This window comes from Trichomycterus rosablanca, chromosome 2 (genome assembly GCF_030014385.1).
Source record: "Trichomycterus rosablanca isolate fTriRos1 chromosome 2, fTriRos1.hap1, whole genome shotgun sequence".
NCBI lineage: Eukaryota > Metazoa > Chordata > Actinopteri > Siluriformes > Trichomycteridae > Trichomycterus > Trichomycterus rosablanca.
The window spans coordinates 52,869,871-52,895,022 of NC_085989.1; the positions used below are offsets into that span (position 1 = coordinate 52,869,871).

A 25,152-nucleotide genomic window follows, 5' to 3' on the forward strand; every position below is an offset into this window, starting at 1 on the left:
ACTGGGTCTCTGAATGGCTTAGAGGAGGAGCATCTGTACCAAAAGAAGTTGTTTCTGATTTCTCTCTTGCATTACTGGGTGGTCTTGTTAAAGCCTTTACTTCTTACTCTGGTTTGAAGACCTATATACAGTGTATCACAAAAGTGAGTACACCCCTCACATTTCTGCAGATATTTAAGTATATCTTTTCATGTGACAACACTGACAAAATGACACTTTGACACAATGAAAAGTAGTCTGTGTGCAGCTTATATAACAGTGTAAATTTATTCTTCCCTCAAAATAACTCAATATACAGCCATTAATGTCTAAACCACCGGCAACAAAAGTGAGTACACCCCTAAGAGACTACACCCCTAAATGTCCAAATTGAGCACTGCTTGTCATTTTCCCTCCAAAATGTCATGTGATTTGTTAGTGTTACTAGGTCTCAGGTGTGCATAGGGAGCAGGTGTGTTCAATTTAGTAGTACAGCTCTCACACTCTCTCATACTGGTCACTGAAAGTTCCAACATGGCACCTCATGGCAAAGAACTCTCTGAGGATCCTAAAAGACGAATTGTTGCGCTACATGAAGATGGCCAAGGCTACAAGAAGATGGCCAACACCCTGAAACTAGGCTGCAGCACAGTGGCCAAGATCATCCAGTGTTTTAAAATAGCAGGGTCCACTCAGAACAGACCTCGCGTTGGTCGTCCAAAGAAGCTGAGTGCACGTGCTCAGCGTCACATCCAACTGCTGTCTTTGAAAGATAGGCGCAGGAGTGCTGTCAGCATTGCTGCAGAGATTGAAAAGGTGGGGGGTCAGCCTGTCAGTGCTCAGACCATACGCCGCACACTACATCAAATTGGTCTGCATGGCTGTCACCCCAGAAGGAAGCCTCTTCTGAAGTCTCTACACAAGAAAGCCCGCAAACAGTTTGCTGAAGACATGTCAACAAAGGACATGGATTACTGGAACCATGTCCTATGGTCTGATGAGACCAAGATTAATTTCTTTGGTTCAGATGGTCTCTAGCATGTGTGGCGGCAATCAGGTGAGGAGTACGAAGATAAGTGTGTCATGCCTACAGTCAAGCATGGTGGTGGGAATGCCATGGTCTGGGGCTGCATGAGTGCAGCAGGTGTTGGGGAGTTACATTTCATTGAGGGACACATGAACTCCAATATGTACTGTGAAATACTGAAGCAGAGCATGATCCCCTCCCTCCGGAAACTGGGTCGCAGGGCAGTGTTCCAGCATGATAATGACCCCAAACACACCTCTAAGATGACCACTGCTTTATTGAAGCGGCTGAGGGTAAAGGTGATGGACTGGCCAAGCATGTCTCCAGACCTAAACCCAATAGAACATCTTTGGGGCATCCTCAAGCGGAAGGTGGAGGAGCGCAAAGTCTCGAATATCCGCCAGCTCCGTGATGTCGTCATGGAGGAGTGGAAAAGCATTCCAGTGGCAACCTGTGAAGCTCTGGTAAACTCCATGCCCAGGAGAGTTAAGGCAGTTCTGGGAAATAATGATGGCCACACAAAATATTGACACTTCAGGAACTTTCACTAAGGGGTGTACTCACTTTTGTTGCCGGTGGTTTAGACATTAATGGCTGTATATTGAGTTATTTTGAGGGAAGAATAAATTTACACTGTTATATAAGCTGCACACAGACTACTTTTCATTGTGTCAAAGTGTCATTTTGTCAGTGTTGTCCCATGAAAAGATATACTTAAATATCTGCAGAAATGTGAGGGGTGTACTCACTTTTGTGATACACTGTAAATAGAATAACAAAGACATCAGAGCTATAACACAAACCATGGAATTTAGCTGTGACTAAACTTTTTTAAGCTATGTTACATTTTGATTATTTGGTGAGTCTGTAGGTAGAATATACTTGTTGACGGCCCACAAGCATTTAAAACCTTTGAAATAACTAACATTTGGAATTCACAAATCAATTTAGCTGTGTAACATGTGTATGAATAATGTTATGGATAACATTTTAACATTTAAATGTTAAAGGTTTTTAAAGGTAATTCGATTATAATAAATTTCACTCTGTGATGCAATTTTAACATTGTTAGGGGCTAAGTGTCCTCACTTAATAAAAAAAAAAGAGAGAGAATTTAGCCTATAACTTGCAAATTAAAAGAGCACAAATGTTTCTTTTAGCAGCACAAACCAGCACAAACGAATTAAAGGGTTTTGGTGCAATTTGGACGTTAATGGGGGGCTGGTGACATCACGGGTGTAATATTTATAGCGTAATAACTTAAGAATTAAAAGAGCACAAATGTTTCTTTTAGCAGCACAAACCAGCACAAACGAATTAAAGGGTTTTTGGTGCAATTTGGACGTTAATGGGGGGCTGGTGACGTCACGGGTGTAATATTTATAGCGTAATAACTTAAGAATTAAAAAAGCACAAATGTTTCTTTTAGCAGCACAAACCAGCACAAACGGAGCACAAACGAATGAGATGCTTTTGGTGCAATTTGGGCTCTGATGGGGGGCTGAGTGACGTCACGGGTAATAAAATATAATACTTAATTTCTCTAAAACGGTGCCAGCACAAACGATGATTCCTACGGCACAAACCAGCACAAACGCAGCACAAACGAAAAATAATATTTATATTCCATTTCTGACCACATGGGGGGCCAGCTTCACGGAGGTCAAATACCTCAGTAGAAGATACTGTAATAAATGCTCAACATATTCACTCAGTAATGAACTTTATTAGACACAAACTTCACTGTACCAGCTGAACTGCTAAGAGCACAAAACTGTTTGTGTTGACGTAATGTTAAGATGTATAAAAAAAACGCTCTAAAATCACTGAACTTATGTATAAACTTGGTTAAATAAAACGTTAACACAGCATTAGATAAACAACTGAAATAGAATAAAAAACAACTCACATAATGACGGCATTACATACACTTAAACTTTAAACTGTTAAAGGAATTAAAACTAAAACCACACATTACTAACCGCTAGCAGAAATAAATTAGGTTAAAGGTAGCACAGAATTAGAGACGTTAAACACAACGAGTCAAAAACAGATGTGCGCATGCTCGGTAGGACAAATCGATGGGTACTTTAGTAAGATAAATCAACAGAACAACGGCAGCAGGACAGTAACTGTAGAACGATGTTTGCTTTCATGTCTGATTTTCCAAAAGTCTCCAATAACACCAGAAAAAGTCACTAGGTTTGTCGCTAGTTGCCTTTTTGAAAAAAAAAAATCGCTAAAGGCGTCTGAAAACTCGCTAAATACAGCGACAAAGTTGCTAAGTTTGCGACAGTAATTGATCTACAATGTTTAGGTTTATTCTCATCCCAGTGAGAAAGCAGTGTAACATCAGCACCACATTCATTCAGTATTTCATCCCAGTGACATCTGACCAGAGTCGCAGTTCTACAGCAGAGCAGTTTCACTTGTGTCTTAGTGTTAGGGGTTCTGCAGACAGATCTTATCGGTGTTTTTATTACATTGGTATTTTTCTTACCCAGAAATCAGAAGACTCTGTTCGTGATCTGCTTTTTCAACTGCAGATCCACATATCACATCCGCGCTTCTGGACAGACACACTCCAAAATATTTTAGTCCAAAATATCCCAGATGAGTGGAAACTCTTATCAGAATCAGAACGCTGACAGACTTTAAGTAGAACGATAGTGCAATAGAGATAATTTAAGTAAAGAAGGTACAAATGTGCATTAACTGTGAGGGAAAAATGTGTGACGCACTTAAACAGAGGGGTGTGTGAGGAGCCCTTGTTTAGTAAGCTGATGGAAAGAAGCTGTGGAAGTTGTGGTTGGTTCAAGTCTTTATTGCTCTCACTCTTGGTCTCTGTCTGTAAATAAATCTGTACCTGTAATAATAAATCTTTACCTGTAAAAAAATTCTGTACAGGTACAGGTACAGTAATGAATTATAAATTGTTCTACAGCATGGGTAGAGTTACGAATTTAAATTAATATAAATAATAACAGTGTATCACAAAAGTAAGTACACCCCTCACATTTCTGCAAATATTTTATTATAACTTTTCATGGGACAACACTAAAGAAATAAAACTTGGATATAACTTAGAGTAGTCAGTGTACAACTTGTATAACAAGTTAAGGCAACATAAGTGAGTACACCCCACAGTGAACATATAAAATATTTTTTGTGACCACCATTATTGTCCAGTGCTGCCTTAACCCTCCTGGGCATGGAATTCACCAGAGCTGCACAGGTTGCTACTGGAATCCTCTTCCACTCCTCCATGATGACATCACGGAGCTGGTGGATGTTAGACACCTTGAACTCCTCCACCTTCCACTTGAGGATGCGCCACAGGTGCTCAATTGGGTTTAGTCCATCACCTTTACCTTCAGCTTCCTCAGCAAGGCAGTTGTCATCTTGGAGGTTGTGTTTGGGGTCGTTATCCTGTTGGAAAACTGCCATGAGGCCCAGTTTTCGAAGGGAGGGGATCATGCTCTGTTTCAGAATGTCACAGTACATGTTGGAATTCATGTTTCCCTCAATGAACTGCAGCTCCCCAGTGCCAGCAACACTCATGCAGCCCAAGACCATGATGCTACCACCACCATGCTTGACTGTAGGCAAGATACAGTTGTCTTGGTACTTCTCACCAGGGCGCCGCCACACATGCTGGACACCATCTGAGCCAAACAAGTTTATCTTGGTCTCGTCAGACCACAGGGCATTCCAGTAATCCATGTTCTTGGACTGCTTGTTTTCAGCAAACTGTTTGCGGGTTTTCTTGTGCGTCAGCTTCCTTCTAAGATGACGACCATGCAGAGCGAGTTGATGCAGTGTGCGGCGTATGGTCTGAGCACTGACAGGCTGACCTCCCACGTCTTCAACCTCTGCAGCAATGCTGGCAGCACTCATGTGTCTATTTTTTAAAGCCAACCTCTGGATATGACGCCAAACACGTGGACTTGACTTCTTTGGTCGACCCTGGCGAAGCCTGTTCCGAGTGGAACCTGTCCTGGAAAACCGCTGTATGACCTTGGCCACCATGCTGTAGCTCAGTTTCAGGGTGTTAGCAATCTTCTTATAGCCCAGGCCATCTTTGTGGAGAGCAACAATTCTATTTCTCACATCCTCAGAGAGTTCTTTGCCATGAGGTGCCATGTTGAATATCCAGTGGCCAGTATGAGAGAATTGTACCCAAAACACCAAATTTAACAGCCCTGCTCCCCATTTACACCTGGGACCTTGACACATGACACCAGGGAGGGACAACGACACATTTGGGCACAATATGGACATGTTCACTGTGGGGTGTACTCACTTATGTTGCCAGCTATTTAGACATTAATGGCTGTGTGTTGAGTTATTTTCAGAAGACAGTAAATCTACACTGCTATACAAGCTGTACACTGACTACTCTAAGTTATATCCAAGTTTCATGTCTATAGTGTTGTCCCATGAAAATATATAATGAAATATTTGCAGAAATGTGAGGGGTGCACTCACTTTTGTGATACACTGTATGTAGTGATCTTCGTATATTGTTCACTGTTTGGCGTTGCTATATAAAACCCATCTGATCATGGTGAATCAAGACAGGTGGGAACTTTTCTAATCGTCTGGCCATGATAGAGGTAAACAGTCTATAATCTACATTAAGAACAGATATTGGTCTGTAGGATCCACAGTCCATTTTGTCCTTGCCTTCTTTTAATATAGCTGATATTACAGCCTCCTTCCAACTAGATGGTGTCTGTGCCCCTTTTAAACCCAAATTTACAGTGGAGAGCACCACAGGAATCAATTCACTTTCAAATTCTTTATACCATTCTGTCGTAAAGCCATCCGATCCTGGTGATTTGTTTAATGAAAGTCTACTAATTGCAGCTTTTAGTTCGTCTTCTGTTATATCAGCAGTGAGGCTTTTGTTTTGTTCCTCATTTACAACAGGTAGCTCTAACGAATTCAGGAAGGCGTCAATTTGGGTCACATTTTCCCCAGGAATTTTGGAATATAACGTTTTACAAAAGGCTTAAACTATCTTGGATTTTGCTTATTTTATGTTTTATTGTTTTTGTTCTTGGGTCTTTAATTTTATAAATTGTATTTTCTACTATCTTTTTTTTCAATTTTCATTGATTTGGGTCCACTTTCATAATGTCTCTGTTTCAGTAACATTAGGTTCGTTTAAATTTTTTGTGTGGCCAAATTATTAATTTCATGTCTAGTTTAAAAAAATTTCTTTCAATATGTTTTGTGCCAAATTCAACTTGTGGTTTTTTTTTGAATTCCTTAAATTTCTCTTGTAGTTCCTCCATTTTTTTTATTCCTCATTTTTGTTTTATGTGCTGATATTGCTATAACTTTACCACATAAGACAGCCTTTAAGGCAGTGGTGTCCAAACTTTTTTCTAGGAGGGCCAGATTTGATAATGTAAAAGTGCCCGAGGGCCAACAGTCCCTGATGACATTATTTTAAACAATTTTAAACAATATGCAGGCCGCTCAGGTGGTGCAGCGGTAAAGTACGCTAGCTCACCAGAGTTGGGGTTTCTAATACATCGTATCGAATCTCAGCTCTGCCTTCCGACTAGGCTGGGAGGCAGCATGAACAACGATTGGCTGTTGTTCAGGGTTAGAGGGTAAGAAAGTCGGATCATAGGTCACGCGGGCCGGACTTTGGATATGTCTGCTTCAAGGTATCCCACAGAAAGGGTGGTGAGACCTCTCCATTGTCACTGATTTCCAAATATTCCTGGATCTCTGTTTTAATTTGTGTTTTGAAACAAGGGTCATTGAGTAGGCTTGTGTTTAGTTTCCAATATTATTTCTTAGTTGCACCTCAAAATGAACATATAAATATATTGGTGCATGGTCAAATCTATTGTTCCTATTCCACAAGAATCTATATTGTCTTTATCTTTTCCAAATGTTATAAAATAGTCTATCCTTGTGTAAAGGTAATGTGGAGCAGAGTAATGAGTATAATCTCTTCTGGTACGAAATAGATTTCTCCATATGTCCTTTTATGTACAGTAGTTTTCATTTATTATTTTTCTCTTAAAAAAAAATACAGTATTTGTGCTTATCTCCAATTTATCTATGTTTGAGATGACATGGTTTTTGTCCATGTGTGAATGCGCTGGTGTATATTGAGAGCACTCTGTCGATTAAATCTCTTCCCACACTGTGAGCATTGATACGGTTTCTCTCCAGTGTGAATGCGCTGGTGTATATTGAGAGCACTCTGTCGATTAAATCTCTTCCCACACTGTGAGCACTGATACGGTTTCTCTCCAGTGTGAATGCGCTGGTGTTCTTTGAGACTGCTCTGTTGATTAAAACTCCTCCCACACTCTGAGCACTGATACGGTTTCTCTCCAGTGTGAATGCGCTGGTGTTTTTTGAGATTACTCTGTTGATTAAATCTCTTCCCACACTCTGAGCACTGAAACGGTTTAACTCCAGTGTGAATGCGCTGGTGTTTTTTTAAAACACCCTGATCATTAAATCTCTTCCCACACTCTGAGCACTGATAAGGTTTCTCTCCAGTGTGAATGCGCTGGTGTATTTTAAGAGCACCCGGAGAACTAAAGCTCTTCCCACACTGTGAGCAGACGTTCCTTCTGTTCTGTTCTCTGGTGAGAGAGCTGTTAATGCTGACAGCACCAGAGGACGTCTGTTGATCACTGGAGCTTCTGGTGGGCGTCAGATCCTCATGTTCAGTCTTAATCTTCACCAGGGTCTCATATTTGACACTGTGGGGGGTCTTGATGTGTTTGTGGAGATGATTTTGGGTCGTACAGGAACGTGGACTCGAGGAGCAGCAGAAATCCTTGTTCAATCCTGAAGAAGAAAAACAGAAGCTGCATTTAAAACAACACAATATACACAACTTGGTTAAAATACAAAGACTTATAATAAATAAAAGGACAGGTGTGGTGTTGGAAAATACACAGAACTAAGTGAATATGGAGTAAGTAAGTAAGTAAATTTTATTTATAAAGCACTCTTAAAACAACTTACGTTGACCAAAGTGCTGTACATCGAATAAGCATACATAACACAACATTATATTAAAAAAGTAAGAACCAAATAAAAATACAGAGTAAGAGACAAAATAAAACAAATACAAATAGACTAAACAATTAAAATTAACACAGCTCCTCACTGTTCAAATGCCAGCTTATAAAGGTATGTTTTTAGGAGTGATTTAAAAACAGCGGCCGAAGGTGCTTGTCGAATATTAGGAGGTAGAGTGTTCCATAGCCTCGGAGCATAAACTGCAAATGCACGATCACCTTTTAGCTTCAAACGAGCCCTAGGAACAGTCAACAAATTCTGAGTGGCTGATCTTAAAGATCGCTGTGCGGTTGCGGGAGAAAGCATACCACTGAGATAAGCCGGGGCTTGACCATTAAGCGCTTTAAAAACAAATAAAAGCACTTTAAAATGAATCCTGTGCTGAACAGGCAGCCAATGTAGTGAGGCAAGGACAGGTGTAATATGGTTTCTTTTCTTGGTATTAGTCAGTAACCTTGCTGCTGCATTCTGGACTACCTGCAAGCGCCGCAACAGAGACTGACTAATCCCAATATACAGAGAATTACAGTAGTCAATTCTTGCAGAAATGAATGCATGAATAACTTTTTCCAGGTCAGAATAGCAGAGAAAAGGCTTAATCTTCGCAATATTTCTGAGCTGGAAGAAGCTATTCCTTACCACAGAGTTGATTTGTTTATCAAATCGGAGGTCAGAGTCAAAGATAACACCAAGATTTCTCACATATGTTTTGACACATGTAGACAAGTGACCAAGGTTATTGGAGACACTATTGATGTGATGAGGACCCCCAAAAACGATAACCTCTGACTTGCTTTCATTCAGCTGAAGAAAATTGTCAGCCATCCACCTCTTTATGTCCTCAAGACAACTGCTAAGAGATGTTAACGAGCCATTGTCATTCGGTCTAATGGGAAGATAAAGCTGTATGTCATCAGCATACAGGTGAAAGCTGACATTGTGCTTCCTAATTATTTGACCCAATGGCAGCATATAGAGAGAAAAAAGGAGGGGCCCTAGTATGGACCCTTGTGGAACACCACAAGAGACATCAGCAGAAGAAGAGAAATAGCTGCTAATATTCACTGAAAAGGTTCTATTCTTAAAATAAGATATGAACCAATTATGTGTGATATTATATGAGTGATATAAAGAGTACAGGTGCTGGTCATAAAATTAGAATATCATGAAAAAGTTGATTTATTTCAGTAATTCCATTCAAAAAGTGAAACTTGTATATTATATTCATTCATTACACACAGACTGATATATTTCAAATGTTTATTTTTTTAATGTTGATGATTATAACTGACAACTAATGAAAACCCCAAATTCAGTATCTCAGAAAATTAGAATATTACTTAAGACCAACACAAATAAAGGATTTTTAGAAATGTTGGCCAACTGAAAAGTATGAAGATGAAAAGTATGAGCATGTACAGCACTCAATACTTAGTTGGGGCTCCTTTTGCCTGGATTACTGCAGCAATGCGGCGTGGCATGGAGTCCATCAGTCTGTGGCACTGCTCAGGTGTTATGAGAGCCCAGGTTGCTCTGATAGTGGCCTTCAGCTCTTCTGAATTGTTGGGTCTGGCGTATCGCTTCTTCCTCTTCACAATACCCCATAGATTTTCTATGGGTTTAAGGTCAGGCGAGTTTGCTGGCCAATTAAGAACAGGGACACCTTGGTACCTAAACCAGGTACTGGTAGCTTTGGCACTGTGTGCAGGTGCCAAGTCCTGTTGAAAAATGAAATCTGCATCTCCATAAAGTTGGTCAGCAGCAGGAAGCATGAAGTGTTCTAAAACTTCCTGGTAGACGGCTGCGTTGACCTTGGACCTCAGAAAACACAGTGGACCAACACCAGCAGATGACATGGCACTCCAAACCATCACTGACTGTGGAAACTTTACACTGGACCTCAAGCAACGTGGATTCTGGGCCTCTCCTCTCTTCCTCCAGACTCTGGGACCTTGTTTTCCAAAGGTAATGCAAAATTTACATTCGTCAGAGAACATAACTTTGGACCACTCAGCAGTCCTTTTTGTCTTTAGCCCAGACGAGACGCTTCTGACGCCGTCTCTTGTTCAAGAGTGGCTTGACGCAAGGAATGCGACAGCTGAAACCCATGTCTTGCATACGTCTGATGTGCGTGGTGGTTCTTGAAGCACTGACTCCAGCTGCAGTCCACTCTTTGTGAATCTCCCCCACATTTTTGAAAGGGTACTGTTTCTATTAATAGTAGGAACTATAATAGTATAGTTTAGGAACTATAAGTAACCCTTTTTTTAAATATTGCAATGCACACAACATTATGGGTGACATACCAGAGTTCAAAAGAGGACAAATTGTTGGTGCACGTCTTGCTGGCGCATCTGTGACCAAGACAGCAAGTCTTTGTGATGTATCAAGAGCCACGGTATCCAGGGTAATGTCAGCATACCACCAAGAAGGACAAACCACATCCAACAGGATTAACTGTGGACGCAAGAGGAAGCTGTCTGAAAGGGATGTTCGGGTGCTAACCCGGATTGTATCCAAAAAACATAAAACCACGGCTGCACAAATCACGGCAGAATTAAATGTGCACCTCAACTCTCCTGTTTCCACCAGAACTGTCCGTCGGGAGCTCCACAGGGTCAATATACACGGCCGGGCTGCTATAGCCAAACCTTTGGTCACTCGTGCCAATGCCAAACGTCGGTTTCAATGGTGCAAGGAGCACAAATCTTGGGCTGTGGACAATGTGAAACATGTATTGTTCTCTGATGAGTCCACCTTTACTGTTTTCCCCACATCCGGGAGAGTTACGGTGTGGAGAAGCCCCAAAGAAGCGTACCACCCAGACTGTTGCATGCCCAGAGTGAAGCATGGGGGTGGATCAGTGATGGTTTGGGCTGCCATATCATGGCATTCCCTTGGCCCAATCCTTGTGCTAGATGGGCGCGTCACTGCCAAGGACTACCGAACCATTCTGGAGGACCATGTGCATCCAATGGCGGTGCCGTGTATCAGGATGACAATGCACCAATACACACAGCAAGACTGGTGAAAGATTGGTTTGATGAACATGAAAGTGAAGTTGAACATCTCCCATGGCCTGCACAGTCACCAGATCTAAATATTATTGAGCCACTTTGGGGTGTTTTGGAGAAGCGAGTCAGGAAACGTTTTCCTCCACCAGCATCACGTAGTGACCTGGCCACTATCCTGCAAGAAGAATGGCTTAAAATCCCTCTGACCACTGTGCAGGACTTGTATATGTCATTTCCAAGACGAATTGACGCTGTATTGGCCGCAAAAGGAGGCCCTACACCATACTAATAAATTATTGTGATGTAAAACCAGGTGTTTCAGTTATTTTGTCCAACCCCTGTAGTTCTTTAGGTTCTGATGCTGATATATTTGGTAATTCTGGTAAGAAGTTTATGAATGCTGCTGCAGTTGCAGATGTAATAGTGCGCTTACATTTAAAACGATGTGGTTGCTGTATATCATTAGATAGAGACACTTTATAAATTAGTAGGGAGTGATCAGAAATTAAGTCATTCTGTGGTACAATTACCAGGATGTTCATACCATAAGTAAGTATTAAATTTACAGCGATGAGTGGGTCCTGTTACATTTTGGGTAATGCCTAAAGATTCTAAAATAAAATCAAACACAATTTTGAGTGGATTACACTTATCCTCACAATGAATATTAAAGTCACCAACAATTAAAGCTTTTTTAGTTGATAAAACTAATTTAGAAAGAAAATCAGCAAATTCGTAAGGACCAGGGGGTCGATAAACAGTAACCAGCTTAAACATACTAGTTTTATCAGATGAACATTTATTGGTTATGTCAGAGTTAAGAACCTCAAACGAGTTTGTTATGGGAGATGATTTTACAGTAAGACCTATGTCTTTATCACAAATTGCGGCTATTCCTCCACCACGACCGCTAAGACGTGGCTTATGTTCATAACTGTAACCCGGAGGAGATGCTTCATTTAAACCTAGATACTCATCAGGTCTAGCCCAGGTCTCGGTTAAACAAAGTGCACTAAGACTATTATCTGTAATTATTTCATTTGCAATTACTGTTTTGCATGCCAGTGACCTGATGTTTAGAAGTCCTAACTTTAGTTTAGCCCAACTATGGTTTTCTCATTTAGAATTTTAATTAATTTTAATTAAGTTATTATGACATACTTTTTGATTTTGTTTTGGCTTACACCTGCCACGGTAAACAGACACAGTCTCAATGGTTTGTGACCTAAGGATTCCGGGTGACGTCCGATGGTGACTCGCAGACAGTCGGTTAGGCCTGTTTGTCTGCTGCCTGGTCTTGGCTCTGGATAGTCATTTAACACTATCTGCTGCTACACTAACGCGGTGGTAAAGCCTGTCACCTATGCTGCAAGAAATGCGAGCAGCACCCTCCCACGTGGGGTGGACACCATCCCGCTTCAAAAGACCAGGCCTTCACTCAAAGGTGGACCAGTTATCTACAAAATCAATGCAGTTTTCTGAGCACCATTTAGACATCCAGCGGTTCAGCGACAACAACCTGCTGTAGGTTTCGCCACTGGGTCGAATCGGTAAGGGGCCAGAGCACACTACTGCCTCAGACTTTCGACCTAGCTAACTTACACACCTCTATAACATTACTCTTAGTAACCTCAGACTGCCGTAAACGAACATCATTAGTGCTGACGTGGATAACAATCTGAGAAAATGTATGATTAGCATTAGCCAGCACTTTTAGATTTGCTCTGATGTCAGGCGCCCTGGCCCCCGGAATACAGGTGACTATGGTCGCTGGTGTCTCTATGGGGGTTGCAATACACATGTGTCGGAGCTGAGAATCTCCTATAACCAGAGCACTTACATTAACAGGCTTCTCAGCGGGTGGGTCACTGAGTGGGGAAAACCTGTTGGACACGTGCAACTGAGATGGTCGGTGCTTTGCCCTACGACTATGTCGCCGAGACGTCACCCAGTCGCCCCGCTGTGAGGACTCTAATGCCGGAGTCTGGGGTTCTGTACCTGAACTGCTGGCATTCGGGACTGCTACAGCTGAATCTAAGCCCTCACTAGTAGTAGTCTGTTCTAACGCCCGAATGCGCCCTTCTAACACTGAGATCTTCTCCGTCAGACTAACAACTAATCTACACTTATCACATATAAAGTTATCACTAAACACGGAGAAAGGAATAACTGAACATGTTGCACTCAGAACAGGGATATAAAGCTCCTGCTGGGGCCATTATAACAGAGAAAAGTACTTTGCTTTATAAGATGAGTTGAAGTTTATGTTTATGTTGGATTCACCGGCGCTTCTGCTGGTAGTCACAGAAAAACGACTTTAATTCCGGACGAAACAGGCGATGATGAGCTGGAATATAAAAACCAAGCAAAAAACAACACAAACGCGCTTCGTTCAGACAAAACGGCTGTAATTCTAAAGGAAAACGGTGTTTATGCGCTTGCGTATAAAATAAATAAACAGAACGCGCTTCCTACGAACAGAAAACGGTTTTAACTCCCCACAAAACAAAGGTGTTTAAGCGCTGAACTACAAAAACAAATAAACACAAACGCGCTTTGTTTCCGACAAAACCGGCTGTAATTCTAAAGGAAAACGGTGTTTATGTGCTGGTGTACAAAATAAATAAACAGAACGCGCTTCCTACGAACAGAAAACGGTTTTAACTCCCCACAAAACAAAGGTGTTTAAGCGCTGAACTACAAAAACAAATAAACACAAACGCGCTTTGTTTCCGACAAAACCGGCTGTAATTCTAAAGGAAAACGGTGTTTATGTGCTGGTGTACAAAATAAATAAACAGAACGCGCTTCCTACGAACAGAAAACGGCTTTAACTCTCCACAAAACAAAGGTGTTTAAGCGCTGAACTACAAAAACAAATAAACACAAACGCGCTTTGTTTCCGACAAAACCGGCTGTAATTCTAAAGGAAAACGGTGTTTATGTGCTGGTGTACAAAATAAATAAACAGAACGCGCTTCCTACGAACAGAAAACGGTTTTAACTCCCCACAAAACAAAGGTGTTTAAGCGCTGAACTACAAAAACCAATAAACACAAACGCGCTTTGTTTCCGACAAAACCGGCTGTAATTCTAAAGGAAAACGGTGTTTATGTGCTGGTGTACAAAATAAATAAACAGAACGCGCTTCCTACGAACAGAAAACGGTTTTAACTCCCCACAAAACAAAGGTGTTTAAGCGCTGAACTACAAAAACAAATAAACACAAACGCGCTTTGTTTCCGACAAAACCGGCTGTAATTCTAAAGGAAAACGGTGTTTATGTGCTGGTGTACAAAATAAATAAACAGAACGCGCTTCCTACGAACAGAAAACGGTTTTAACTCCCCACAAAACAAAGGTGTTTAAGCGCTGAACTACAAAAACAAATAAACACAAACGCGCTTTGTTTCCGACAAAACCGGCTGTAATTCTAAAGGAAAACGGTGTTTATGTGCTGGTGTACAAAATAAATAAACAGAACGCGCTTCCTACGAACAGAAAACGGTTTTAACTCCCCACAAAACAAAGGTGTTTAAGCGCTGAACTACAAAAACCAATAAACACAAACGCGCTTTGTTTCCGACAAAACCGGCTGTAATTCTAAAGGAAAACGGTGTTTATGTGCTGGTGTACAAAATAAATAAACAGAACGCGCTTCCTACGAACAGAAAACGGTTTTAACTGCCCACAAAACAAAGGTGTTTAAGCGCTGAACTACAAAAACAAATAAACACAAACGCGCGTTGTTTCCGACAAAACCGGCTGTAATTCTAAAGGAAAACGGTGTTTATGTGCTGGTGTACAAAATAAATAAACAGAACGCGCTTCCTACGAACAGAAAACGGTTTTAACTCCCCACAAAACAAAGGTGTTTAAGCGCTGAACTACAAAAACAAATAAACAGAACACGCTTCCTAAGAACAGAAAACGGCTTTAACTCTCTACAAAGCAAATATGTTTAACTACAAAAACTCCAAACACAAACATGCTTCGTGGGGACAGAAAGCGGTTTTAATTCTGGATGAATAAAATGTTTATGCGCTGAATTACAAAACAAACAAACTAAAACCGGCTTCGTTCGGATGCCGGTAGCAGAAGTTTTCACAAGCAGGGATTTACGTTAGCAAACACAAGCGTAAACACAAGCGCTTTTTTACGATAGACAAAATAACACTCTATATCAACTACGCGCGAAAGATTAACGTTTAAAACATACGTATATAAAAAGTTATTTAGCTAATGGCTACAAACAAACAAACAACTAGGCTACAGTCTCAGCGTGCGTCTCAGCGTGTGTACCACCGGAAACCGGAAGCCCAATAGTCTTCAGCAGTCTTCCCCATGATTGTGTAGCCTACAGAACTAGACTGAGAGACCATTTAAAGGCCTTTGCAGGTGTTTTGAGTTAATTAGCTGATTAGAGTGTGGCACCAGGTGTCTTCAATATTGTACCTTGTCATCAACATTAAATGAAATAAACATTTGAAATATATCAGTCTGTGTGTAATAAATGAATATAATATACAAGTTTCACTTTTTGAATGGAATTACTGAAATAAATAAACTTTTTCATGATATTAAAATTTTATGACTAGCACCTGTATATAACACATTTGTTAGGTAAACAACAGTGTAGGGTTTGTAAAGCAGCAGAGATATTCAGGAATATTGTGTAAAATCGAGTGTGTGATGGCGAAATGGCAGATACAGAGCGAGACATCACACAACACAAAGTGGTAGCATGAAGAGAAGCATCTCTCCGAGGTTTAGTCAAAACAGACTATAAACTGTCTCATCTTCAGGATATTAATTAATTATGGACCTAAAATGTAAAAATAGAGATGAGGTATCAATGCCAAGTCAATGATTCTCCAGTGGTTAGCTTTTGAAGTCCCGCTGGCCATGCAGTCTTTTTTAGTTCATCCATGTGTAGATCATATCTACTACCTTTTTTGCTACTTGTATATCTAATTATTATAATAGACTGTACGGTACATTATCTACATTCTACATTAGGTACATTATCTACATTCTACTATTATAAGCACTTATTAGTGACCCCACTACTTAACATACTGTACTGTACCACACTGTCATATTGCTCCATGTGTACTTACTTTCATCTTCATCATCTTCATTTTTTATTACTATCTTCAGGAATCCTTCATTTTCTACATCCACAGGGTTGATGTGTTCCTCTTCTGCTGATTGCATGTTTAAAAATCTAATAGACAGACAGACAGACAGACATGGATGGACAGATTAATGGTTGGATGGATGTTTGAATACACATATTTACACAGTGCAACAGGTCATATAAAATGTGCTTATAAATGATTTACAGTTACATTTTTAGCATTTAGCAGACGCTTTTATCCAAAGCGACTTACACTACTGTTACACTATACAGTCTAAGCAATTGAGGGCTAAGGGCCTTGCTCAGGGGCCCAACAGCAGCAACCTGGCAGCTGTGAGTCTTGAACCTGCGACCTTCTGATTACTAGTCCAGTGCCTATTGGACATGATGTTTATATTTATAGATTTAAAAATGTGCGGCCCTGGTTGGCCATTATAAAAAAACTAGAAATTGAAATCAACACGTAAACAAACCTAAAAGAACTTGAAATGTTTCTATGAATTATTAATTAAATTAAATCGGTTCCAATCACACGATTCCTTCTGCTGGATCGGTTCAAATGAATCGGTTCACTAGCACCGAATCATATGTGATGCTAACAGTTAGCAGAGTCGCAGTTTGTGTGTTTAAATGAGAAATGAGTTCAAGCTACTTAAATCCTTTGAGTGTTATTTTATTTACTTTAGTTTTATTGTTAATTAGAATACAGTTCTTAATTGAAGTGTAATTAATACAAAAATAAATGAATAAATAAATATTTACCTACAGATTCACTTCAGTACCGACACGTTAGCTTCTTCATGTATGAACTGAGCTGGTTGATCCACAATGTTTCGGTTTATTCTCACCCCTACTGGACAGCTGTGTAATATATCGGACACGAACCAGAATAGTTAACAGTCGGTGTCCCCATCCACCCCACAGGCTGCTTATTTGATGTTTTATTATTAGTTATAATGTAGTTGACTGAACTGCGGTTCGAGTCGTTATTGAATGAATGTGGTGCTGATGTTTCACTTCCGTCCAGTAGAGGGAGAATAAACCTAAACGCTGTAGATCAACCAGCTCAGTTCAAACAACAACAAGAAGCAGAAGCAGCAACACGTTTGTACTGAAGTGAATCTGTAAGTAAAATAGTTATTAATGTGTTTATTACTATTCAGCTAACTACATTATTATTAATAATGATAATAAATGAATTTGATGATTTAAGTGTAGCCCTCATGGAATTTTGGCATGGTTTCATTGATTAAATAGAACCACACGTGACATGAACCCAATTGAGTGAACAGTTTAGTTTACATTGTTGCTGATGTGTTTTGAATACAATAGGTTGAACGTTGTAAGTAGTGTAAATGTAATTATAATGCTACATACTACTGTAAATGTGTAGACGAAGCCTTGAAGAGAGTAAAGCTGCTGTTTACAGTTAATCAGTTAATAAACATAATCTACCGTGTTCTACTGTATTATACACGAAATTCTCTACATTAAACAAGAGCATTCATTCTGTTATTAATGAAATAAATTACAGATGTTTTACTGTGAGTAAAGTGTTTATTTAATTGTGTACAGCTCTTTGAAGACTAATAAAATTAAAAAATCAAATTGTTATCAAGTTCCACCCATACTGTCATAAAGAACACTTACTCTCGTACTCATGGTGTGATTTTGGGACAATTTTACTGTAGGAATTTGAAATCATGGGATGGCAAACTTATGTAAAATGTCAATTCGGTTGTGTTTACACTACATTTAGTCCAATAAAATTAACAAATCAAATTGTTATGAAGTGCCACCCATACTGTCAAAAAGAATAAACACGTAGTGTTTAGTGTACACGTAGTGTGATTTTGGGATAATTTTACTGTAGTAAAATAAAATAATGGTATGGCAAACTTATGTAAAATGTCATTTCGGTTGTGTTTACACTCCATTTAAAGTCCAATAAAATTAACAAATTAAATTATCAGATTCCACCTATACTGTCATGAAGAACACTTAGTCTAGTATTCACAATGTGATTTTGGGACAATTTTACCATACATATCTAAAGTAATATGATAACAAACTTGAGTAAAGTGTCTATTTGGTTGTATACAGACCACTCTTTGAAGATCAATAAAATTAACAAATCAAATTGTTATCAAGTTCCACCCATACTGTTATTAAGAACACTAACTCTAATACACATAGTGTGATATATGGACAAATTTACTTTAGAAATTTGGATTAATTTGATAACAATTTTGTGTAAAGTGTCTTCGGTATTTGTTTTTGACATTAAGCTTGTGAACTGATTAATCTTGTGTAATGAATAATTAGTGTTCATGTAACGAATATAATGAAACATGACGCTGAAATCCTAATAAACAGTTTGTCATCCCATTTTTCAAAATTCATAAAGTAAAATTGTATTAAAACCACAACATCTTTGTAGGGTTGTTTGGAACACATGGGACTGTGCAATTTTCGGACAGTGTTTACGTAATGTGCAATTTTTAGAATATTTACAAATGGTTATGTGCAATTTTTCACCAGCTTGCTGCCAAACAGAAGTCTATTATTCTATTGTCATTGTAAAGTCTGTAAATTTTTAAATTTTTAATATTTTGTAAATTCTAGTTTCGTTATACCTGGTATAATGACAATAAAGATATTCTGATTCTGAAACTAAGATTTTGTTATAATTGTGGAGGTGTCATTTAATAACAATTTTTATTTTTTTTTTATTTTAAATTTTCAAATTGTGGTCTTTGCACAACCAAATAGAAATAATTTTACAATCATATTATTTCAAAATTCAACAGTAAAATTGTTCTAAAATCAAAACATAAGTACTTGAGTAAATGTAGAGGTGGAAGTACAGGGGTTGGACAAAATAACTGAAACACCTGGTTTTAGACCACAATAATTTATTAGCATGGTGTAGGGCCTCCTTTTGCGGCCAATACAGCGTAAATTCGTCTTGGAAATGACATATACAAGTCCTGCACAGTGGTCAGAGGGATTTTAAGCCATTCTTCTTGCAGGATAGTGGCCAGGTCACTACGTGATGCTGGTGGAGGAAAACGTTTCCTGACTCGCTTCTCCAAAACACCCCAAAGTGGCTCAATAATATTTAGATCTGGTGACTGTGCAGGCCATGGGAGATGTTCAACTTCACTTTCATGTTCATCAAACCAATCTTTCACCAGTCTTGCTGTGTGTATTGGTTCATTGTCATCCTGATACACGGCACCGCCATTGGATGCACATGGTCCTCCAGAATGGTTCGGTAGTCCTTGGCAGTGACGCGCCCATCTAGCACAAGTATTGGGCCAAGGGAATGCCATGATATGGCAGCCCAAACCATCACTGATCCACCCCCATGCTTCACTCTGGGCATGCAACAGTCTGGGTGGTACGCTTCTTTGGGGCTTCTCCACACCGTAACTCTCCCGGATGTGGGGAAAACAGTAAAGGTGGACTCATCAGAGAACAATACATGTTTCACATTGTCCACAGCCCAAGATTTGCGCTCCTTGCACCATTGAAACCGACGTTTGGCATTGGCACGAGTGACCAAAGGTTTGGCTATAGCAGCCCGGCCGTGTATATTGACCCTGTGGAGCTCCCGACGGACAGTTCTGGTGGAAACAGGAGAGTTGAGGTGCACATTTAATTCTGCCGTGATTTGTGCAGCCGTGGTTTTATGTTTTTTGGATACAATCCGGGTTAGCACCCGAACATCCCTTTCAGACAGCTTCCTCTTGCGTACACAGTTAATCCTGTTGGATGTGGTTTGTCCTTCTTGGTGGTATGCTGACATTACCCTGGATACCGTGGCTCTTGATACATCACAAAGACTTGCTGTCTTGGTCACAGATGCGCCAGCAAGACGTGCACCAACAATTTGTCCTCTTTTGAACTCTGGTATGTCACCCATAATGTTGTGTGCATTGCAATATTTTGAGCAAAACTGTGCTCTTACCCTGCTAATTGAACCTTCACACTCTGCTCTTACTGGTGCAATGTGCAATTAATGAAGATTGGCCACCAGACTGGTCCAATTTAGCCATGAAACCTCCCACACTAAAATGACAGGTGTTTCAGTTATTTTGTCCAACCCCTGTAGATAACAATTTGATTTGCGTATTTTATGCGACTTCAAAATGTGTTTTTAAAACAACCAAATGTACACATTACGAAAGTTTGTCACCACATTAATCAAACTTCCTATAGTAAAATTGTCCCAAAATTAAATAATATGTTCTAGACTAGATGTTCTTCGTGACTGTATGGGTGGCACTTGATAACAATTTGATTTTAAAAATTTATTGATCTTCAAAGAGCTGTCTGTACACAACCAAATAGACACTTTACTCACAGTAAAAATATCTAATTTATTTCATTAATAACAGAATGAATGCTCTTGTTTAATGTAGTGGATTTCATGTATCAGAATATGATAGATTATGTAAACAGGTTTACTCTCTTAAATGCTTCGCAGCTGTATTACCGTATAATACGGTTTAGACGCGCAGTAAAACATGAAGTGTAGGTAGCGTGACCGAGTTTTTTTTTAAAGTGCAGATGGCGTGACCACGGTGTTGTACCGGAGCGCAAATACTTTGGGTTAAGAAGGAAAGTGCAGGGCTAAAGGTGGTGATCGCGACGTTTTTGAAGGAAAGAGGACGCTGAGTTTTTCCAAACTAAATGCTGTAAAAAGGAATGAAAATAACAGTTTGGAGAACGATTAATGCTAGTGCTGAAATCCAGTGACGTAATGGACAAGTTCAAGTCAACCTTATTTGTATAGCGCTTTTTATGATAGACATTGTTTCAAAGCAACTTTACAAAATCCAGGACCAACAGATAAAAAAACCCCTGTTGGGCAAGTCGAGGGGGACTGTGGCAAGGAAAAACACCCTAAAAATTACAGGGAGAAACAAGTTTGTATGAGGTCTTCTCTGCTGGATCGCCAGTTAATTTGAGTGGAATAATCGGAGCACTGATTTACATTGGTGGGCTTTCGGGACATGTGAAAGTTGTGAGTTTGGACCGGTAAACGTTCAAGACATCTGGAAGTACAAATATCAGTAAACTTGTATGTTAACAAATGAAGTTTGTTAGATTTATATTTTTTGGAGGGGAACGAATATTAATGTATGGGTGCATGGGAGAACAAAGTAGCATTGTAACTATTTTCTTGAACCGGGCCGTAACAAACATAGCCTTATGCAGTGAGCCATTCTATGCAGGATTGTTTTTATTTGTAGATCTCGCCGGAGTCCCTCCAATGCCATTAGTGTAAGGGTGTAATATTGGATTTTGTTAAGTCAACTGACACCCCTTTTCCACCCCAAAAAAAAACATGGTTCTTGAACCGGTTCTGTTCAGGTTTCTCAGAACCTTGGTGTTCTGTAGAGAACCGATGCACGTTTCCACCAGTTTTTGAGAACCAGGCAGCGTCATCATAGGTGGCCATTATTTAACGAAAGTTGAGAGTAGTAATATCATGGTGGAGCGTGTAGATTATGTGGGAGCATTTGTGCTGTTACAGATGTTCGTTTTTATGTAAAAAGCATCAATCTAACAATTGGTGATAAGAAGACAAGATGTGTTGCAGTTGTTGTTTTCTTTAGTTAATTGACGTGAGAAGCGTTTTGCGCTCCGGTTTCACCGCGACTCTCGGCGCAAATAACCGATCTGCTCAGCACTGCTATGAAACATCACTAAAGTTCCACAACACAAACATTAATCTGTGTGAAATAACCATCAAATCTGCTCAAAATACAAAATGTACAATGGGGAAAATAAGTATTTGATACTCTGCAGATTTTGCAAGTTTTCCCACCTACAAAGAATGGAGAGGCCTGTAATTGATATCGTAGGGACACTTCAACTGTGAGAGATAGAATCTAAAAAAAAATCCAGAAAATCACTTTGAAATGCTTCTTACGGAGCCACTCCTTAGTTGCCCTGGCTGTGTGTTTCGGGTCATTGTCATGCTGGAAGACCCAGCCACGACCCATCTTCAATGCTCTTACTGAGGAAAGGAGGTTGTTGGCCAAAATCTCGTGATACATGACCCCATCCATCCTCCCTTCAATACGGTGCAGTCGTCCTGTCCCCTTTGCAGAAAAAGGGGGACAGGACGGGTGGAAACATTATACCCCCCAAAGTATAATGTTTCCACCCCCATGCTTCACGGTTGGGACGGTGTTCTTGGGGTTGTACTCATTCTCCAAACACGGCGAGTGGAGTTTATACCAAAAAGCTCTATTTTGGTCTCATCTGACCACATGACCTACTCCCATGCCTCCTCTGGATCATCGAGATGGTTATTGGTGATCTTCAAACGGGCCTGGACATGTGCTGGCGTGAGCAGGGGGACCTTGCGTGCCCTGCAGGATTTTAATCCATGGCGGCGTAGTGTGTTACTAACGGTAATCTTTGAGACTGTGGTCCCAGCTCTCTTCAGGTCATTGACCAGGTCCTCCCGTGTGGTTCTGGGCTGATTCCTGACCTTTCTCAGGATCATCCTTACCCCACGAGGTGAGATCTTGCATGGAGCAGCAGACCAAGGAAGATTGACAGTCATCTTGTGTTTCTTCCATTTTCTAATAATTGTGCCAACAGCTGTTGCCTTCTCACCAAGCTGCTTGCTATTGTCCTGTAGCCCATCCCAGCCTTGTGCAGGTCTACAATTTTGTCCCTGGTGTTCTTAGACAGCTCTTTGGTCTTGGCCATGGTGGAGAGGTTGGAGTAAAGAGGTTGAGTGTGTGGACAGGTTAGTGATGGGAATTTCGGCTCCTTTTAGAGAGCCGGCTCTTTCGGCTCCCAAGTGGCTCCTTAGATATTTTTTTGTTGCTTAAATTAATTTATTACCAAATTACATGTAAAATGAATTACTAATGTAAAAAAACATTGTATTAAATGTTTATTATTTAAATTGCTTTATCTATATACTTAACATGGAACAGAGTGCTCCAACAATAAATTATAAAATACAAAAACAAAGACCCATCTCAATTTAGACAAAAAGATCTGATTGTGTATATTATTTGTACATTTGCATCTAGAGTGGGACGGCATGGTGGCTAAGTGGTTGGCACTGTCGCCTTATGGCAAGAAGGTCCTGGGTTCGATCCCCAGGTGAAGAGCCCGGGTCCTTTCTGTGTGGAGTTTGCATGTCTTTCCCGTGTCCGCGTGGGTTTCCTCCGGGTGCTCCGGTTTCCTCCCACAGTCCAAAGACGTGCAAGTGAGGTGAATGTTCCTGTCATGAATGTAACCAAAGTGTAAAACGTGACTTTAAAATCCTAATAAACAAAACAAAATAAACAAGCATCTACAGTGAAACAACACAACATCAACGAAGCATCACTCACACTCAACAAAATATAAATGAAAATGTGCAAAACAAAAAGAAAAAGCAGCATCCAGGTGACAGTATTTGTAAGTATTTAGTGAAGATTGGCATTCAGAAAAACCAAGGAGCTCGTCTTTGATGGCTTGATCCTGTTTCTCCTTTCTGTTATGATCTGCCCTGTTAAAAAAGATTCTCTCTGAGGGGACAGATACACAGTCTATGTGCCATCACATGTATAAGATGTGGGTAGACTGAACACTTGGTCTCCCAGTGAACACCTGGTTCAGTGGGTCTGAACTTCTCTGTAAAAGGGGCTTCTCGTGTCCAAACTTTACTATGTTTCCTGTCACTCATTTTCCTCACCTTTCCAGTGTGTAATGTCTGGCTGTGTAAAGCGCTGAGTTCTCTCTCTCTCTCTCTCTCTTTCTCTCTCTCTCTCTCTCTCTCTCTCTCCTGTTTGTGTGCACGCTGTCTCTCTCTCTCTGTGTGGAAACTCACACAGACATGAGAAGAACATGCAAACTCCACACAGAAAGGACCCGGACCACCCCACCTGGGGTTCGAACCCAGGACCTTCTTGCTGTGAGGCGACAGCGCAACCCACTTAGCCACCGTGCTGCCCCAAAATACATATAAAGGGTGTAAAATGTAAATGCATATGTTCCCTTAAATTATTTAAGTCATTATATACACTTACACAAAATGAAACATTTTTAACCAGTTATGGAATATTATTAATGTTTGAATGTGCAATACACACAAAAACAGATTTAACTTATTTCAAACATCTTTATTTACCTGACCTTTCTTATTGAGCATAACATAGCATCTATCTGTCTGTCTGTCTGTCTGTCTGTCTGTCTGTCTGTCTGTCTATCTATCTATCTATCTATCTATCTATCTATCTGTCTATCTATCTATCTATCTATCTATCTATCTAAATTAATTTTCAGAGTTTACCTCAGATTACAGATAAGGCATCATGTTATTTCTAATTTTGTGTTATGCAGCTTTTAGCACTGACAATCGCGGTGGTATTGAAGCGTTTTATAACCACAGAAGTTCATTTAATGTAGGCTTTTTGCTTTCACATTTGGGCTCATCTTTCTTGGGAAAGAAGTTCGTTAGCAGTTGCTTTCCCACATTTATTTTTTTTCTCTTTCCTGTCTCTCTTTTCTTTTCTGAAAACCGGATTTAAATTTATTGGGCATCATCTTCCATAGCGCAGATACAACGCGCACTGCCGCTTCAGCAGAATGAACTCTAAGTTAAATGCGCCTACTAAAGGTGGACTAAACCATTTCGTGCAAGGGGTGAGGGTGCCTGTCCTCAGACACTATATTGTAGCGTCACCGCTAGGGGGCCGCCACGGGCTTTACCCAGAAGCCCTTGCGGCCATGCTGTCCGTGGCCGTGTAGCCCAGTGTTGGGGCTGGGGTGGCTACGGTGAGGGCTGGATAGGCAGCCTTTATGTTTGTCTGTTGTATGAATGTCTGTGTGTATGAATGAGTGTCTGTCCTAATCCACTGAGTGAACTGCCAAGGGCAGCTCACTCGCAGCCCCGACGCTCCCCT

General features: G+C 40.2%; 1 protein-coding gene and 1 pseudogene across 2 annotated transcripts; both read right to left on the reverse strand.

Moving 5' to 3' along the window:
• LOC134334891 (uncharacterized) overlaps positions 1–25,152 on the reverse strand; it is a 759,100-nt pseudogene that overhangs the window by 215,354 nt on the left and 518,594 nt on the right.
• On the reverse strand, positions 7,031–17,148 carry LOC134335179 (zinc finger protein 239-like). 2 transcript variants are annotated; one of them, XM_063017647.1, is made up of 3 exons: positions 16,992–17,148; positions 16,206–16,312; positions 7,031–7,834 (listed from the first exon to the last, which is right to left on the reverse strand). In XM_063017647.1, the coding sequence occupies exons 2-3, from the start codon at positions 16,300–16,302 to the stop codon at positions 7,089–7,091; spliced, it is 843 nt and encodes a 280-aa protein (XP_062873717.1). In that variant the 5' UTR covers positions 16,303–16,312; positions 16,992–17,148; the 3' UTR covers positions 7,031–7,088. The 2 variants fall into 2 exon arrangements, with proteins under 2 accessions (XP_062873717.1, XP_062873726.1); XM_063017656.1 differs by having other exon boundaries at positions 16,988–17,017.